A 20,483-nucleotide genomic window follows, 5' to 3' on the forward strand; every position below is an offset into this window, starting at 1 on the left:
GCACATCTGGTTTGTCTGACGAAGGGCCAAGTCCAGATCAATGTTAGACTATAGGGTCCAACATAAGATCCATGCTTCAAGGATTAACCTTTTGTGGCTACTAGGCTTGTAGGGAAGAGCCTCGGACAAACATTGGCACTTCTATGTCTAGTGCCAAAAGGTCCAGGGGAGATAGGGCAAGGTTGGGATGCCTTATCTAGCAGCTAAGCTTATGAGCCCATCATCCACACAATGTTATTGACCAGTGCAACTGAGAAACAGACAGACTGGTCGAACTGTGTTCAACTTTCTTCCTAGTTAAGCATTGCCTGTCCTCGCCCTCGCCCTCTCTACTGTTACCAACCCAACTAGGAAAAGGAAAATGAATAAATGATCTATGGAAGAATTAGCGGAAGAAGAAAGAGACCTGAATCAGAAACAAATGAAACCTTTTTCACACCCCCCCGCCAACAAAAAAAAAAAAAAAAAAAAAAAAAAAATAAAATATATATATATATATATATATATATATATATATATATATATATATATATAGATGAATTGGTGTATCAATCTCTCCATTCTCCCTTTGATTGAACTATACTTTTCCTAAAAGGAATCCCGAGGGAGTCCAACCTGCTTAATGGATTTGGAGATTTCTAATCAAGTAGAGTAACCCTCCAAGTTCTAATTAAGGCCGTGGCAACTTGTATCTCATATGTTATGTCTATGTTTCTAATCTCTCATAGCATATGTTCAGACCTCAACAAAATTGACCAACCGTTTTTTGTGGAAAGATAATAGAGACAAAGGGGTTTATCGGCGGAAATGGGAGATCTTATGCTTGCGTAAAACTTTGTGTGGGCTTGGGTTTTGTGATCTCAAAAGCTTCAATCTTGCTATGTCCAAGTTCTTATAAAAGCTGGGGCAACTTGTATCCCCTCGTATGCTATATCTATGTTTCTAATCCCTTGTACATATGTTCAGACCTCAACAAATTGATCTACCGTTTTTCGTGGAAAGATATTAGGGACAAAGGGGTTTATTGGTAGAAATGGGAGATCTTATGCTTGCGTAAAAATTTGTGTGGGCTTGGGTTTTGTGATCTCAAAAGCTTCAATCTTGCTCTAGCTTGCCAAGGTAGGTGTATCATATACAATGCAGATGCCTATGGGTCCAAGTGCTCAAGGGCAAGTACTTCCCTGTGGTTTCTTTCTTGGAGACCCCGTGTAGGTCCAATTGCTCTTGGGCCGGTGGAGTCTTCTTAAAGGGAGGGAGGTTCTTGCCCAAAGCTTCGTCATGGAATTCAGGAATTGGTAATAGTTCATCAACCTTGATTTATTCTGATTCTTGGCTCCCTTCTCTTCTTGGTGGCCGTATTTTCAGCCCTAAAAGGGATTTGGCTCCTACCTCTACTGGGCGTCTAATCTCCCATCCATCTCGTGGGACATTCCCATGCCTATTCTGGACACATCAGACTATTGGATTTGGGTGCCGACTTTAACTGGTAAATTTTTTTCTCAGCTCAGCTTACTGTTTGACTTTTTAGCACCGGATCTTTAGTGCTTTGCCGTTCACTGATCCTTTTTGGGCTTGGCTTTGGAAGCTTTAATTACCCCCCAAAATCAAGTTGTTCTCATGGAGATGTACAAATTCTTTATAGACTAGGGGGCACCCTTGACAAATACCTTGGATGGCTCAAAGAAATTAAAACAACTACCCTACAATTTAATAGAATATATACAAGTAGAAACAAGATAACTAATCATGTCACACCAATGTTTTTTTTTTTGGTACGAATGTCACACCAATGTTAACTGGAACTTCAAAATTCAAATAGTGCACAATTAGACCTTACATTTTATTTCCCTGTTTGGTTAAGTTATTCCTGTGATTGGGTATGTTAGGTCTAGTTGTGCAGCAAATTTATGGACCAGTTGGATTGCCTTCTCACAGATATCAGGTAGGTCATATTGCCAAGCTACCACCAAAAGGGTGTTAGGAATCAATATCGAATCACAGAGATAACAATACCTAATACCAGATCAATGATATAGTACGGGCAGAGGGTAAAATGGTCAAAATAATGTTCATATCAGTACCTTTAAGGGCAAAAATGTCCATTAGTATTGATATTGGTTTGGAAATAGCCAATACCTGATCCGAATATCTGATGTGGCAAACTAAATACATGGCCAACACCCAGTTGGGGCATGATGACATCCTTAGGTCTACTAAATGTTCGAAGTGTAAGGAGAATGGAAGAGCCGTTGTAGATCTCAGCATTAACACTGATGCATTGAGCAGAGAACCTTGAGAACACTGTTTCAGGGCATTGTCGTCCAGATTTGTCAGCAATGAGCATCTTCATTCACCATTCAGATCTAATCACCCGAAAGAAACCCCCCCCCCTCTGTTGCTAATGTAGAGCAAATTATTTCTTCCACAAAAGAGTACGACCATCCTAATAATCTGATGGAAGATAGGAACAATAATAGCTCTTATTATTGAAAACTGAAAGGCATGCATTTCAAAAATTCTACCAAACAATATCCATAATTTTATGCCACAGGTATCTTGAGCAAAAACTGAACATTCATTTGTGAATATGTACATTTGATTTTTTTCCCCCTTTTTATACTCTAGTATGAAGTATCCATCCTTCCCTAGTACTTTGCTGCAATATGTCTGAAGTAGAACTGTAGAGGATTCATGCTGCAACAAGCTTTTGGATGTCCTTCTGCAACCAATAGAATTCAAGAGTGATGAGTGAAAGCAATAACATAATTTCCTTGAAAAGATCAAACAGTCAAAATGCCAAAAGCCCAATTTGATAAAAGTACATCACTGCAATCTCAACATTTCAACCACTTCTTTGACCAAATGGTGCATGCTCAAATATAAAGAAACTGATTACATGTCTTTGGCTCTAACCAACTGATTATATAGGAGCTCCATTTGCCATGACATCAAGGGCATTTGAGTGGATTATCTAGACTGCAATGTAGGGATAACCTTTGCATACTATGTTCATAAGAAAGGAAAGAGCATCTAGTGGTATTTTGGTCAATTTAACACCACCCCCACCCACCCCCCAAAAAAAAAAAAAAAAAAAGAAAAAAGAAAAAAAGAAGAAGAAGCTCAAATGCATTTTCCTTTCCTTTTGAAAGCGGGCATGCAAAGGAGTCCCTGTATCATGCATTCTAAATACCCAAAGTCTACGGGTACACTATAACTCATGGCATGCTAGAAGAATCATCATGCATTCTAAATAACCCAAAGTCTACGGGTACACTATAACTCATGGCATGCTAGAAGAATGCTACTTCATATCTCATTACTACCTTGATCAAAGGGGACTTCGAAAATTGATCTACTGTATAGGATTCAACACGAATATTAGTTTTCCCCCGAATGTTATTCTTTCATGAATCAATTCAGGTTCACCATCGAGGTCTCAACTTTGGTGAAACCACACAAACCTAGTTGGTGGTCCGTACTTAACAAACTGATATGCCTGCCTTCTTATGCCAATCTCATAAATATCTCAATAACCTAAAATATGACCAAACAAAAACAAAAATTCTAATAAAAGAAACAACGAAAACCCACAAGAAGGTCCACACCAAAAGAATTGGCTAAGGTTTTAAAGATGCTAGCTGCTGACCTTATGCACCGACCCCCCCTCTTTTATCTGAGCTTGGGTCCGACAGAACGAAAGCACTGGCAGAATACTGAAGAATATCTTAATGAATACATAAATGGCTTAGTATTAGAATTTACAACATTTTTTAGATTATTTAATGTGAACTCTGCAAGCACTTATTTTCTACTCATCAGTGAAAGTTTCAACACTCCTGCTGGCCATTTTGAATACATATCCTGTCCTATGTTTTCCACTCAAGTATGCTGAGTTTTTTTTTTTTTCTTTGTTAACAAAACATCCAAATTTTGAATATAGAATTCTGGGAAATCCTTAAACTCCCATAGAAACCTCATTCAGAAGAGTTGGTTCATCAGAACAATCCCGGGTCAAAATTGGTTGATGCTGTTCATCATTGATTGTTCAATTCCCAATTACCCCTTCAAAAGTCACAATTATCTTACACACAAAATATTTTAGTGCTTTCAAGGAACATACATCCTTGTTATATTTCATGTACAACGTAGTTATCCTTAAAGGTATATCCTAAAAGTAAACAGTTAGAGCTCTATTATGCACTTCCCTTCCCAGGGAAATAGAACCTAAGCTGCAGATAATGGTTTTGTTTTTTTTACCACAAAATGGTAAACATTGAAACATCTTCAGATTCCTCAGTAATTTACTTCTCCTATTCAACCAATTAAACAAGCAAAGTAATGTATTTTGGTTCCACTTCATTACCTTGTTCAGACACCATGGCTGAGTGACATAGTATTTGAATCTCCAAGCTAATTGGATTCTACAATATCATAACTGGTACAGCAGCATATGCTTGGTTGGACCGGCATGACCCAATCTGGAAGCCCAGACCAAAGGAAACCAAGTCCAAACCTGGATTTAGGTCAAACAGGGATATTTAGGGAAATTAATATATTATTTGGGTTGTTTTTTAATTGGAGCTTTGTTTTATTATATTTTTATTGTGGAAGTTGGATAACATTGGGATAGTTGTTTAAGCTTTGAAGTCTCTATTATGTGCATGTAACCCATCGAGTTGACTGGAATTAATAGAATTGTTTTTTGTAAAGAGTTGCATTGCATGGACTGACAACAGCTAGTCCATTGCCTTCTCTCCTCTCTAACTTTCTCTGCTATTCTGTTTCATCTTTTCAGGTCTTACTACCTCCTTTTAAGTTTCTGTTATATAGTTTTCTTCTTCATATACTTTTTCGTCGTTTTCTTCTTATATTCCTTCTTTCTTCCTTGTTTATTACAGTTCTCCCCTTTTCCCCGGCTGCCGGCGATACCCTGGGATTGGGAAGAATTTGTCCCTTCTGCCTGAGATATTGGTAGTTAATTCACTTCTTTAGGGAGATCCAGGTCCCAAGTTTTTATCCCCTTACGCCACCCTGCTGTGAGAACCAAACCTGGAATCTCAGTTGAAGACCCATTCTGTTTTCAGAGATTTATTAGTTATTACTATTTGTTGATGATTTGGCCTGCGATTGATTGCAAGTGTGAGGACTCTCAGGTGCGAACTCACCCCTGAAGTTTCAGTCCAAACAGAATTAACCTGGGAGAGTTCCTTTGCCTGGAATCAAATCTGCTCTGCCGTAGGGAAACAGCCTTCATGAAGAAGCAGAGGAAATGTCTTCTTAATTACATTTTAGGACAGATTCTTCATAAATTACTCAAAATCACATCCTTGCTTTATTTGTTTATAAATTATCCCCACGCTTTTCTGAAATTCCACATAGTCCTTCCCTTCAAATCTTAATTACCATTAGTCTCAGTTCCTATTTGCTTTGCCCGAAAGGGTCTTGAACTGTTCTGAAATTTATGAAATTGCCACTGGTGAATTTATTTGAGTTTTCTTCACTTTGGTGGGCCCATAGCGACTTAAATTAGGGTTTTGGAACCCGGGGTTTTATTATCTACTTTTCTGTACATGTTGTAATTGTGTCAAATAACTTCACGAATACTTTCAACCAGTCCTATACTCCTATACTGTCAGGTGATATTTTTTATGTGAAAAAAAGTCCAAGATTTCAGGCAGCAGATAGTGAACAAGAACTAACGAAAGTCTTGAACATGGAATCAGGGATGAACCCAACATACCTCAATTTGGAATGGTGACGTTGTCGGAGGATATCTTTCCACAACCTTACCTTTTTTGTCCACCAAAAACTTCTCAAAGTTCCACTTGATCAGGTCTCCCAGAAAACCTCCTGCACTTGACTTCAGGAACTGATACACAGGGGCAGTATTTGGCCCGTTCACATCAACCTAGCAAACAGTAAGTCTTAGTCATGATTCACTCTCTATCTCTGTGTGTGTGTGTGTGTGCAGTAGAGGGACAATTGACAAACCTTGTCAAAAATAGGGAATTCTGCTTTAAATTTTGTACAAGCAAACTGCTTGATCTCGGGATTTGAACCAGGCTCTTGAAACCCAAACTGATTGCATGGGAAAGCCAGAATCTCAACTCCTTCCATAATCAACATTTAGTATGTCAAACGTTAAGAGAATAATAAATATAAATTAGAATACATTGTGATTCTAAAGAAAGGACCACAGGGGAAAAAAAAGAAGAAGGTTTGTAAGATGCATGTAGGTACGACCATTAAATCAGATCAGATGCAGTACTTATATCAAATCCTCCTAGATGAATTACTCTTATTGCTAAAAGATACTTTCAAATTACCTGGTTACAAATTATAAATTTATAATACATGGCAAATTGTATATAACAACCAAAAATGTTATGAACTTCATCTCCTACATTTGGATAGTTAGAATGTTAGATCTACTGAGGCTAACTCAAAGTCCATTGACACAAAAATCATTTAAGACCGTTCGATGCAGCAAATGTTGAAATCTTACTATCAGAACATTATTAGGAAAGACAACTTTTATTCCAAAGACACCAAATTCGTAAAGTCAACTAACAATGTCTTTAAGTGCAAATTATTATTTTGAAGACCACTGGCCAAGTGGATTAATGAATATCTATTTGCAGGATTAGAAGACCTTCCTAGACAAGGAAGATGGATAGAAAACCAAAAACACATGATCAATCTGCAAAGGCTAGAGCAGGCCCTAGCAAACTACGTTCATTGCACTGAATGGGTTACACCAAACCTAATCAAGCCAGTATATCCCTCAACGACAACAAGGCGATCCAGGGCGGTGGAGGGGTACCTAAGCGCTTAGGCGACCAAGGTGCCCAAGCGTTATTTTTTATTTCCCCTCTTTTCTGACATTATTTAGTAAGTTACAATATATACCTTATATCATAAAAAATCAACATTAAGTTACATCAAATCATCAAATATCAACAGAGAACTAGAAGACAGCAGAACTGAAGACGCATGCTATTGAAAGTTTGAAACAATCAAAACATACCTGTGGTTTATACTGTTCTTGGAAATGATCATTGTCCTCGTATACCTAGTCTCACATTTGGAAAATATAATCTTACTATAAGTAATTAAATTGCTTCCGATTTAGAGAAATAAGTTTGACTGGTCAAATGATTTTATTTTTACATGAGACATTTTGTATTAGGTAGAGCACAAAACCAGCTTTCCAACAAATCCAAGATTATTTAAATCTGATTAATATTGAAGGAGTTATGTTCCAGTCAAAACTTATTTGGTATGCGCGAATGCTGTTTAAAATAGACTTAAATGAAAAAAAAATAAAAATTTGACATCAAAACAAAACGATTATTTTACCGCTCGTTAGGTTTTTAGTGAAGTTTTGGTATAAAAAGATTGATAGAATTTTTAAATTTGAGAAATACCCTAACATTTGAAAGTTGAAAATTTCACCTACTGCTGAAAATCTAGTTTTTGGTTCTTGAATTTTTTTTGGGGGGGGGGGGGGAGGGAGGGGTTGACTTTTTATCGTTTTGGAATTTAATTTTTTTAACTACTTTTATTGGATTCAAATAGGAGGTATTTACTTATTTATGAATAATATCTGAAATGAATGTAATAATATTTACTTAAATGATATTTGGCATAAATAAGTACCAAATCTGATTCGATACCAATAAAACAGCACTTTACACTAAGGCAACAGTTGCCGAAACCCCCAAAAAAACCTGGACGCCACGGTAACGCCTTGACAACTATGGATGCAGACATATTGAGATCAAGTACTTAGTTGTTAAAGAAGCTGTTTGGGATTGTTGAGTATCTATAGAACATATTAGAACTGAGGAGATGATTGTTGACCCTTTCATCGAAAGGCTTCCACCCAAGTTTTTGTACATCATATGGATCATAAGGGATTACGTAAAGTATTATGTGACTGATGTTTCATTAAAACATTGCAATATACAGTAATTGATTCTGAATCCAAGTATTTCTGCCATTTTGTTTTTGTCATCCTTATTTTGTGCACATATACTTTGAAATGACAAACACCTATAAGGTCAAAAGGCAATAAAGTTTGTACCCAGAATTAAAATGGGGTTTGATTCTATAAAGTAAAAAACTTGTCACATAAAGGTTCATCCTGAAGAGAACTCATTGTAACAGATGGAAGGGAGTATTGGACATGTAAGTAGGGGTGTCAAATTTGGAACCAAACCAGGTAAACCGGCACGAACATAATCGGAATGGCCCGACACAAACCGAACTGGTCTTATTGGGCTATTTTCAGGTTGAGGGTAGTACAACCCTTAAAACCAAAAGAGCCCGACACCAAACCAAAACCGGCTCAAAACCCGAACTGAAACCAAAACAAAACCAAACTGATACCAACCCGAAACCCATTAAAAAATCATATTTTCTATTGTTTTATATAAATGTATATGTTAAACAGAACCCAAACCGGGCCAAAACCGAAGCCGATAACAAACTGATAACCCGAAACCGAACTTTCCTTATTGGTTTGGTTTCACCATTCCCACACCGAAACCGCCTCAACCAAACCAACCGATTGACACCCCTACATGTACCGCCAACATTCATGGTTAGAATTTTCATTTTGAACATAAAATAATCCATAAAGTTTGAACCTGAATGTTACAGTAAGGCCATACATTAAATTTGCAACATAAGACATATACTTGGCATGTGGCAATATGGGCCAAGTGGGAGAATGTTGGCTGATGTGGCCCATTTGCCACATCAGCAGAACAGTTTCAGGGTTCAATGGACAGGATTGTAACCACCCATAACTTCCCTGATGGTGGGAAATTATAAAGGGTGCTTTGTGATAGAGGGGACATGGTCTTCATCGTGGATTTTGCAAAACATACCATCAACTTCAGTTGTCGAGTGAGAGACAGAAGAGGCCATTAACACCTATGTCAGTGTGAGGGAGTGTTCAACATCAGAGCAGGTGTAACCGTGTTCGTGCAAAGGGAGAAAGTTGGATTAATGGTAGGATTGTTGGGGTCAATCGGAGGTATGTTCTGCTAACTTCCGTTTACCTTTCACAGTTGGTATCAATGCATATATGTCAAAACCAAAGGTAGCCATTTCTTATTTTAGTTTTATATGTAGTCGAAATTCTCTTAACGAGTAGATATCTAGGATTGTTACATGAGATAAAACAGTTTTTGACATACAACTTTGAAATGAAGGATATGAGTGAAGCCTTCGATGTTTTAAGCATAGAGATTCACCACGACAGGTCAAACAAGACATCAAGGTTATCTCAAAGAGGATACTTGACAAAGTTCAAGAACGTTTAGGATGAAGGACTGTTCGACAAGTGTAGCACCCATAGTTAAAGACAACAGACTTAGTCTAGAACAATGTCTGGTGAGTGACTTAGAGAAGCAAGAAATGCATAATACCCCATATATGTTTGTTGTAGGTAGCCTGATGTATGCTTAGGTTTGCACAAGGCCTGATAATGCCTTCGCAGTGGGAGTTTTGGGAAGGTTCCAGCAAAATCGTGGTATATCGCCTGGACTACAAGAAAGTAAGTGTTGAGATATCCTCAGGATACTAAGGATCACATGCTCACATACAAGCATGTTGATGACTTGTAGCTGTTAGATTACTCAGATTTTGATTATGTTGGGTGTGGAGATACAAGGAAATCTAATTCAGGCCATATCTTTCTACATGATGGAGAAGTGTGAAACAACTGAAAACTGTTTCTTCCACTATGGAAGTAGAAGTTGTGGCATGTTATGAGACTATCTCTCAAGCTTAACGGTTGAGGCATTTCGTCATAGATCTCAAGGTTATTCCTTCTATTGTAATACGGGTACAAGGGTAGAATTGTCCTAGGGATATATTTATCATTGTACCTGTTCTAGATCCTTCTATTATCTATTACAAATAAAGCTGGCCGGTGGCTCACATGACCATGGTTTAAGATCGGTATGTATCGTATCGGTCCGATACGTCTCTTTTTTTTTTTTTAAATGTCTTGTCTCGGATTGTATAGAAATGTATAGGCCTATACAGGTCGATATGATACGATACGATACGACCGATACGTATCAATACATATCGATACGTCCAGTAAAGGGTTCTGTGGGTGGTTTAATACGTATCGATATGCATCGATACATATCGACCGATACGGCTCGATACATGCTGATACATACCGATACATACTGATACATACTGATACGTACCAATACCATTAATACATTCCATAAAAAAACCATATTCATTATTCACTCATAGACTCGATACAACTCCTATTCTAACAGAAAAATGAAGGAAAACTCTCAACCAAGAGACTAAAATCTTGCATTTAATCTTGGTTTTTCACACTTTTGGACCAAAAAATGAATCAAGGAGACGAGTAGACGACTACAACATGTAAGAAACATCATCTTTTATAACAATTTCAATTTAACGCACTTGCCTGGTTATACATTATTCTCCATTTTAGTATTTATGCATGATATATATTATATACTGCTTGTTATATTGTTTTTTGTGTCCAAAAGTGTATTTTCATGTGTATTTTGACCATTTTCATGCGTTTCTGCACCGTTCGATATGTATCTCCGATACAATACGATACGTCTCTTAAAATCGCCCAACCGATACGATACCTGTTGCCGATACTTTAAACCTTGCTTCAGTCTAAGGAAAGAGCATTGCTAACATCAAACCTTGCAGCACAGCCACAAGCCGCATTCGTGTACAGAAGAGTAGAAGGTTGGACTAATGGAAGGACTGTTGGGGCCAAACGGAGGTAAGTTCCGTTCATTTCCGCTTAAGTTTACAAAACACATGTAGCCCATATTTGTACCAACACTTTCTGGATTTGTTATCACTGACTGATGTGAAGTGGAAGGGATAAAGTGCTCTCCCTCCCCCTCTGGATTTAGTCACTCAATGATTTGAAGAAGTAGGGGTAAAGTTCTTTCTCTCTCCTTCCCCTTCTCTTTCTCTGGTCTTTACGTAAGCATACTTTAAGTACTCCAGATAACTTAAGGCATCAACTGGTTCAAAAGGGGTGCATGTCATATGGCTTCATTGGAGCCGAAGGAAGGGATATAAACAGGACATGGAGTAGAGGCATTTAATCCTTATGATCATGTTGGTGATAAAGCCAAACTTCAGAGGAAAATAACATAAATATTTGGCCCAAGTACAGAACAACTCAGTATAAAATCCTAAAAGCACCAATTGGGACAATGATAGAAGAGAGAAGTCATAGCATACACACTCAAGTTTCAAACAGTTTTAACTCACCTTGAGTTTTGTACTTCTCATAGAGGTGGGAGAGTTCCATGTAATTCGTTGTGGTCAGACCGCTGAGATTAAAAAAAACAAGCCCTTTAGTAAGAACAGAGATGAGTTTATTAATCTAAAAATAATATTATTAAGAGGTCAAATTAGAGCTACGAAACTAAGATCATTACAACAGGAACAATCGATGGTCAACCTGAACTAAGTCCTGATTTGGTATGATTTCTATTTCAATTTCTGATTGATTTTCATGAAATAGTCCATGAAATAGATTTTTGGTCAAGAAATTGAAATTATTTGGTTGCATTAATCTGAAATATATCAAGAATAAGAAATCAATTTGGTAGTTCAATTTCGAAGAATTTAAAATAAAAAAGGAGCATCCTAGTGGACGAGGTTCCCGCTACTGCAGGGTCTGGGAGGGGTAAATGTACGCAGCCTTACCTTACCCCCTGCTTCACAGGAGAGACTGTTTCCAAGTTTTGAACCTGCAACCAACAGGTTGCAATAGCACAATGGTTAGCCTAGGCTTGCTCACTCAATTTCGAAGGGTAGGTTCTTCATAATTCTTTGGGAGTGGGTTATGGTGGTGGTGGTGAGACCATCAGGAGAAGAAGAAGGGCAGCGTTTATTTAACATGAAATTATTGTTTTGCCCATCAAATTAAACATGTGCTTATTCAAGAGAAAAAGTGAATGCAATTGCCATTTCGAAATTGAAAGACCTTCTCACCTATTTCAGAATTTCAGTGAAATTTGATTTCTATTTCACTGAAATAAGGTACAAAAATCAAACCAAACAACTAAAATAGAAATCACCCCATGAAATTGATAGAAATCATACCAAATCAGGCTCAAATAAAAAAGTACTCTTTCCGACACAAAGACCCCCCCCCGGCAAATAAAAACAAAATGGAAGGATTACCATTTTGAAGCCACGTTGACAATCAAGAGAACCTTTCCCTTGAATTTGCTAAGAGCAACATCCGTCCCATCAATATCCTGCATCAAAGTACATCATCATCAATGGGAATTAATTATTGGGGGAATTGCCTAGATCTACCAAATAACAAAAAAATTTACAAAACTGGTAGGTACAAATTATATTTTACAATCATAAGTTACAAAGTTGAATAGATTTACCAAATTCCCATATCAGTAAAAAACCTAAACTAACTCTCTCTCTCTCTCTCAATAAGTTTGGATTGCGAGAAACTCATTAACGATCTTTCTATCTTCCTCCTCCTTTCCGCCTCTGAGAATTGAAATCAAAGGAGCAAAGGTAAAGCAACTAAGCAAGTTTTAGGATCTCCCCTTTTACTACTTTCACGCGCAGCGAAAGCACAACAGAGAAAGTCCAAAGACTCCCAAGGGCTAAGCGGATTGGGAGGTGATCTAAAGTACTATTCATCAAAGTATCAAAACGCGTATAACTTACAAAAGGTGGTGGTGCGGGCGGGTTTGCAGGGAGGAGGGTGGGGCAGGGTTGCAGGGGAGGGGGAGGGAGTGATTGCCGAGGTGTTCTTCATTGGAGGAAGAGGAAGAAGAAGAAGAGAGAGAGAGAAGGATGTTAGGGGTATTTCAGGTTGTTCCTTTAGCTTTTTTTTACTGATATGAGGATTTGGTAGATCTTTTCAACATGTACCTTGTGATTGTAAAATATAATTTATTCTAACCAGTTTTGTAAATCTTATTGCTATCTTGTAGGTCTAGGCAATTTTCCCTTTATCATTTTTTACTACCCATGATTCTTCATTTGGAAAAGCTTTACCCAGTCCACATTAGAAAACAAAAAGTTAAAGAAAACAAAATCCTCACTAAGGAGCTAGGAAGGAACCTAGCATATTACTCCATTGGGATAACACTGTGATTTCTAAAATAATAAAATTCAATCTTAATTCTTGTAGCTGCACACTGTTTCCTCACAAAAATCAGTTTTTTGGGGTTCAATTTCATGATTTGATCTCCGAACCAATGAATGTACACAATTTCATTTGTTCAATTACAACTTAGAGAGAACAGATTTTTTTGACACATCACCCAAATAAATAATGCCCAGAAAGAAATAATACTCAATAATAGCAAAATTCATACCTTGACAGTGAAATCATAGATACTCTTTTCCGTTGCCGCTCTTGCGTAAACAATACCTGTGGTCCTCTGAGATTTCAGGATGGTATCAGGAAACGGCATAGATTGAAGGGAGAAGCCATGGTTTACAAAGGAAGACTTAAGCCCAAATGGGTTTTTCAGGGAGAAGTTGAGGGAAGCCATTGCTAGAGAAGAGGTCCATGAAGGGCTTGTTTTGGTTTGGCTCAAGTTCTGTAAAGGTGCTGTAGCAGAGAGGATGGTAGAGAATCCCAAAGACGCCATTCTGTTATGGATTAGGGATTGCAGTGAATCAGACTGCAAGATTTATTTAGGGTTTTGAAGCTTCTGATGTGTGGAAGTTATGAATCCACGTGGCCTCGTCAGGTAGTGCTAGAGCCAAGAGCAGAAGAATTGATGATCTTGCTTTGTTTCTCCATTAACTCTGGCTGGTGAATGGGAATAGAAGAATTCTACCAGGCTTGGAAGTCGCAGATGTCAATGAGCCAACGAGGTCGGCTTCCGTGGCATTTTATATCGGGCTTGGCCAGACCGGCCGACCCGGTCCTCTGCCCATTCACCTGTAACCGACTAACCGCAATAATGCATAATGGGATCGTTATCCCCTGCAATACCCTGCCCGGTCCAGTTCCCTTAGTACCCCTAACAAGGAAGACACAATTACAATTCCACCCCTGACTGAATACCCTGCCGGGTTGGGGTCACCCCCTCTGATTACAGGCAGTTGGGAATTGGACCAGGCAAGGAATTGCAAGAAATAATTTTCTCATAAAATGTGTCTCAAACTCTTGGACCACTCAATAATGAGTTTATCGATGCGCTATCGCATTTGGCATGTAATACCAAAAGATTGAAAACTAAGAATCGGATAAGATGCACCTACAAAAGCCAAAAAAAACGGATAAGGGTTTTTTTTTTTTTTATCAAACATAAAAAAATATCTTTGGGTCATATTTATTAATTAAAGAAAAGAAATGGAGGTGAATGCATCCAACAAACAAAAGAAAGACATATCCAAGAGACGCCCTTGTAACTCAATCAGACTCGATACACATGTAATCCAAATGAATAAAAAAATCGCACCAACCATTAAAGCTAGTGGGTAGCATTGGAATCAGCCATAATAATTACAAAATTTTTTATGAAAGAAGAAAAGTTCATGCTTCACAAAATAGTGTAGGGTTTACAACGAATGCAGGTGGATGCATCCACCAAACAGAAGATAGAAACTGCAAAACGTTCCCTTTGATCGGAGGGATGTTGCCAACCACTAAAGCAAGTGGCTATTGACTCCAATCCAATTTTTAAAATGTACTATGTGTTTGCATCCTAATATTTGTGTTTGTGTTTCATCTTGAGTATTTTGCAATAGCAAGGCTCCGCAAAATTCATGTCAAGATAATATTAACCTAAAGATCCAAATATAGTTTTGGTCTCCACCTAGATTTGTGGAGTTTGAACTCAAATAAATCATAAACATTCCTTGTGGAATGGACATATTTTATTTGCTATGTGATATGTATATGATGGTGTGTGAACATTTTGTTGCATAATATTATATCATCTTATAATACATTTAAGATAGAGCTTTGGACAAAAGAAGGAAATAAGAAGATTTTGTCATGGAGAGACTAGATAGAGCTTTCAACAACTATAACTGGAGAATGTTATTTGAAGAAGCCACAATATTTCATTTACATATATGGAGATCTGACCACTTGCCAATCCTACTTGACACTCCTCCAAAAGAACAAAAATATTCAAATTTGAACAAATTTGGATTAGAGACCACACTTGTTAGGAAGTTGTTTAAAAAGCATGGAGTTTGGATATTAAAGGATTTGCAATGTTCAAGTTAAGCAAGAAAATTAGTTTCCTCTCAAACATTGGAGCAAAACTCGATTCGACAACGTTTAGGATACAAAAAAGAAACTTATTTAAGGGTTTGAGAATATACAAGGCAACAGAACACTTTCAACTAATCCTGCAGAAGAAGAAATCAGGAGAAACTTTGATGAAATTCTCCGTAGAGAAAAACTTATGTGGCATCAAAAGTCCAGAATTACCTAGCTTGTAGCTGGAGATCAAAATACTACCTTTTTCCAAGCAACACTAATTAAAAAAGAACACACAATCGTATCTGCAGGAGATTAAATGTCGTCCTCAATCTAATCCAACAAAGGATAGAAGATGCTACCAATAAACGGCTATGTGAGATGGAGATCCCAAAAACAGTCTTCTCAAGCAATCCATCTAAGTCTCTAGGTCTATATGGCTTTCAGGTATATTTTACCACAAATTTTGGAATATCATCACAAATGACTTAATTAAGGTTGTTTAATCATTCTTCATGTCACTATTTCTATTGAAACATCTAAACCAAACTTTATTGCTTTAATTCCAAAAGAAAGTCTCCTAAAACGATGAGTGAGTATAAGCCGATTGCCTTAACCAATATGGCTTCCAAAAAAGAAGTAAAGAAAGAAACTTTTTGCTTTTCATCAAATTGAAAAGCTTCTGATCAAGTGGATTGGTCTTTTCTCCAATGTGTTTTTAAGAAGCTTCTGTGAGAAATGGGTCAACTTTATCAAGCAATGTGTAACAACTATGAGATATTCAATCTTGATAAATGGTGTCCCAAGAGAAAGTATTGTTCCTACTCGTGAAATTAGGCAAGGTGATCCTATTTCCTCTTTTCTTTTTCTCATATGTGAGAATGCACTTGCTCTTATGATATCTAAGGCCATTGATGATGGTGTTATAAAAGGAATTCAAGCGAAAGGGATTTGTCCAATGATTTCAAGACTATTCTTTGAAGGTCATACTCTCCTCTTCATGAAAATTCAAGAGAAACAACTACAAAGTTAGAAGGAAATTATACAAAATTATTGCAAGGCATCAGGGCAAACAGTAAACCTGCATAAGTCATGTTTCATCTTCAGTAGGAAAACCCCACTTGTAGTGAAAGAGGAGACTATGCAAATCATTCCTTATAGCAAAGCTAAAGAAAATAATAAGTACTTGGGCCTTCTTAATGACTGCCAGATCCAAACCAAATGTTGTTGTCGATATCAAAGACAAGGTTTTCAACAAATTAGATGAATGGAAGGAAAAACTATTATCTCATGTTGGTAAAGAACAGAGTGTCTAAATCTGTCCATAATTGTGAACTAGTAATGGTAAGTCCATAGTTGTGAACTAGTAACAGTAAAAATAGATAATTATTAAAATAATCATTACAAGCATATTAATATGAAAATAAATAAATTAATTTAATCATATTAAATTGTGTTTGATGGATGCATACATCAAATACAATTAATCCAACAAATTGGTCTATCGGTTTTGGAACTGTTGGGAGACCAATAATGTAATTGGTAGATCTAGAACCGGACCAAATAAGCTATTGGGTGGGTCGGTTTTGGTCCGATTCCCAATTCTGGTCTAAAATTGACACCCTTATCGGAAACAAGGTTTAAGGTATTGATATTAGATCGACATTGATATGTATCAATCACTGGTATCGATAAAAAAAGGTGTTATTTTTTGTACTTATATGTATCGATCTTCTTATATGATAAATGGAAGGAAGATAGAACCATAAATCTTGTGATTGAATTTTTGAGTTAGCAAGAACTTTATTTTTCACTGGAGAGTAACCCAAGTTGCATTTTCTTGGATCTATGTCTCCTCCAGTTCCCTGTCCGGTCCTGTTCCCCAGTGTTTGTAATAAGGGGGCCATAATGACCACCCTACCCCTGCCCAAGCACTCTGTTCGATTGGGGTCCACCCCCCTTATTCCAGGCATTGGGCCATTGGGGGAACTGGAGGAGATAATTTTCCCATTTTCTTCCATATATAGAACCTACACTACATATACTGGTTATATGCGTACGGAAAAAATTTGGCTGCTACCTGGGTAGCAAGAAAAGTAGAATAATTCACTTCCCTCGGAAAAAGATTTGCTACCTGAGCAGCTGGAAATGTTCCTACTACCCCTACTGGCAGCCAAGAAAATTGAATAATTCACTTCCCCTTTGGGTTCATAAATATCCCCTTAGATTTTTGTATTTACCAAAATACCCTTTTAGATCTCATTTGCTTTGCTATCAGCACGGTGGCAACAAAGTTTCGTTCTATGCGTACATATTGTCAATAATCAAACAATAAAGACAATTGATGAGCATAATACCTTTAAATTTTGATGGAGTAGAAAACTTATTTCTTCACCTTACAACACTCGATCAAGCATTACTTAACCCTTGATTTTAGGTCTGATTTGGTATGACTTTATTTCAATTTCAGAGGGTGATTTCATTTTTGCATCTTATTTCTGTGAAATAGAAATCAAGTGGAATAGAATTTCTGAAATAGCTGAGGAGTTGTTTCAGAATTTCTATTTCATTGATTTCACTCTTGCTCTTTAATGAGCACATGGTTAATTTAATCTGCAAAGTAGTAATTTTGCGATAAAAATAAAACATCACCTTTCTTCCCGTAATGGTCTCACCGTCCCCCCCCCCCCCACCACCATTGCCATCACCTCTCGCCACCACCACCTCTGCCACCACCAATGCCATCGCTATTGCCGCTATCACCACCACCACCATCACCATCACCGCCACCGCCATCACTTCCATGTCACCACTACATCGCCATCACCTCCCGCCACCACCACCGCTCCGCAACTGTCACCACCACTACCATCACCACCACCACAACCGCCACCATCGCCATCGCTACCACCACCACCACCATCTCCATTGCTACTACCTCCCCACCACCACTTCCAGACCACCACCACCACCCTTCCCGAAGAAATATAGAGAATCTATTCTCAGAAATTGAACTGCCAAATGAATTTTTTTTTATTCTTGAAATATTTCATATTGATACACAATCAAAACAATTTCAGTTTTTTTGACCAAAAATCTATTTGTTGACTATTTCATAAAATCAAACCAAAATTGAAATGAAAATCATACCAAATCTAGCCTTATATCTTCATAGAAAATTTTCTCGAAATCATCAATATGGGGCACCTGAAGACGTAACGCCACGATGAAGGATCCATCTCCCTCCCTACCGGGAAGGATAAAGGACTTCCCATCAAACCCAAGCGATCCAGGGCCCATATGTATGGGCTTCCCCCAACCAAAATCGGCATCGTAGATCGGTAGCCCTACCCAACTCGTGACCGCTAGATTAGGATTCCCAAAGAAAACCCCCTGCGTACACCCAACCGTATGGAAAGATGTCCTGAACGGCGTCAGATCTTCTTGACTTTTCAAAAAATCAATGGTGGATCTCACGTACTCATCATTCACCTTCTCCACTGCTTCTCTGATCTTGCCCGACGCATAACCCAACGGCTTCGCCAGCAATTCCCCGGCCAAGCTCGTTGGCGTTGTCGGAAATGTCGCATTCCCAAAATACCCCTGTGGGAGCGGCGGCCGCAACCGGTTCCGGCAATCAACGACGATGCGCAACTTGGTCAGCTGCTCCGGTTCATGAGCACGAGCCTTGCACGCGCACCTCCACATGTGTCCCGCAACCGCTTCATACCGGCTGAAGGCCCGACCGGATTCCTCGGTTCGACTTTCATTTGCTTTGCACTTAAGTTTCTCCACCTGATCTCTCGTCAATTTCAGCATTACCACCGTAGTCTCCTTTTTTCTCTCCTCACTCGCATCAGAACGGCCGAGGAGCACTGGAGGCTGTTTAAACTCGACATGGTCGAACCGTGGGGCGGACGGTGATTCACTTGTATGCAAAACCGTCCGGTCTAAAAACACCGTTGTCTCAAGCTTCTCTCCACGAGCCACCTTGGCCCATGTATTGATAAACTGAAGAGCAGTTTGGCCGTCGACGATGACATGTGAGATGGCAACGCCGACGGCAATGCCACCACAGCAGAGTCTCGTGAGTTGCACAAGCAGCAATGGAAGTTCATTTATAGGAGTGTTGTAATCAATTCGAGGAATCAGTTCTCTGATCTCCGGCGTCGGCCTAAAATCGCCGAAATCAACAATAGACGCATCAGATTCAGCTTCAAAGAGCTTAGCTCCGGCGGCGTTGCAGTCGAGCTCTAGTCGGCCGCCACCGATCCAATGAAGTCGGCCGGCTAATGGGTAGAATTGTACCAGAACTTTGCTTAGAGAATCTCTCAAAGTGTCGATGTCGGCGGAGGTGATGGAGACGTCGGAAGATGTTGGTCGGTAGAAGTAGATGGTTGGTGCATGGGTTAAGGGTTTAACTTGGTCAGATTCCGATAACCAGAGTTTGCCGGAAGATGTGGGTTGGGCTGGGGTAACTGTGTGAGAACCCTTCAAGATCACCATGCCTGAGTTTTAGTTATTTGTTTGATCAGGAATTTACGCTGTTCTATGACTGATTCGTTAGTTTCACCGTTTCATTAATTTATTTATAGAGAAGATTTGAGTCCATGAAGGTGAGTTGAGAGTGTTGAAGCAGTTGAGAATTCCCGCAATAATAGATCACGTACTAATTCCATGCATGGGATAGACATGTGTATTACTCTTACAATTTGGATCCTCTAATGCTGAGCTGTTCGGCAGAGCCGTGCTGTCTAGACACGGTGCTGGCAGACATTGCACGCAGCACCGTGTCTAGACAGCACGGTCCTGCCGGGCAGCTCAGCAGTAGAGGATATGGATATCGTGTCATGGAGCATTCTTGTCCATCAGAACCGTTGATTTTAAAGCATTGGATGATCATGCTGGTGATCTTAATTACTAACCATTAGACTGGCATCAAATCCACGTAACGGCCTGTGGCCTGTGAATTGAGCGTAGGCTGCTCAACCTCAGGCCGTAGAGGGTCCAAATATGGTTCGGAGTTGCAATGTGAGACCCCCATCAACCTCAAATATACAAGATATGCAATTGCTGTCATGTGGCCGGGCATATAAGTAATTTCCTTTTTATTTAATGAAATAAAAATGCATTAATTAGGAAAAAGGAAATCTACATTATCATCCATACAATTGGTGCTAATTTTAATAATTCTAGCCCTACAAAAATTTTGAACTGATGAAACAAACTGTCTAGG

At 38.6% G+C, this 20,483-nt stretch overlaps 2 protein-coding genes across 2 annotated transcripts; both read right to left on the reverse strand.

Annotated features, from left to right (window-relative positions):
- Nucleotides 1-2,643: 2,643 nt before the first annotated feature.
- On the reverse strand, nt 2,644-13,762 carry LOC122656454 (probable phospholipid hydroperoxide glutathione peroxidase). Its single transcript, XM_043850971.1, has 6 exons — nt 13,398-13,762; nt 12,229-12,305; nt 11,308-11,369; nt 5,992-6,110; nt 5,741-5,908; nt 2,644-2,719 (listed from the first exon to the last, which is right to left on the reverse strand). The coding sequence occupies exons 1-6, from the start codon at nt 13,674-13,676 to the stop codon at nt 2,690-2,692; spliced, it is 735 nt and encodes a 244-aa protein (XP_043706906.1). The 5' UTR covers nt 13,677-13,762; the 3' UTR covers nt 2,644-2,689.
- A 4,280-nt stretch (nt 13,763-18,042) lies between these two features.
- LOC122655004 (spermidine hydroxycinnamoyl transferase-like) lies at nt 18,043-19,772 on the reverse strand. Its single transcript, XM_043849257.1, has 2 exons — nt 18,408-19,772; nt 18,043-18,220 (listed from the first exon to the last, which is right to left on the reverse strand). Exons 1-2 carry the CDS (start codon nt 19,751-19,753, stop codon nt 18,043-18,045), a joined length of 1,524 nt encoding a protein of 507 aa, XP_043705192.1. The 5' UTR covers nt 19,754-19,772.
- Between the last annotated feature and the right edge of the window lie 711 nt (nt 19,773-20,483).

Source organism: Telopea speciosissima, chromosome 3 (genome assembly GCF_018873765.1).
Source record: "Telopea speciosissima isolate NSW1024214 ecotype Mountain lineage chromosome 3, Tspe_v1, whole genome shotgun sequence".
Taxonomy (NCBI): domain Eukaryota; kingdom Viridiplantae; phylum Streptophyta; class Magnoliopsida; order Proteales; family Proteaceae; genus Telopea; species Telopea speciosissima.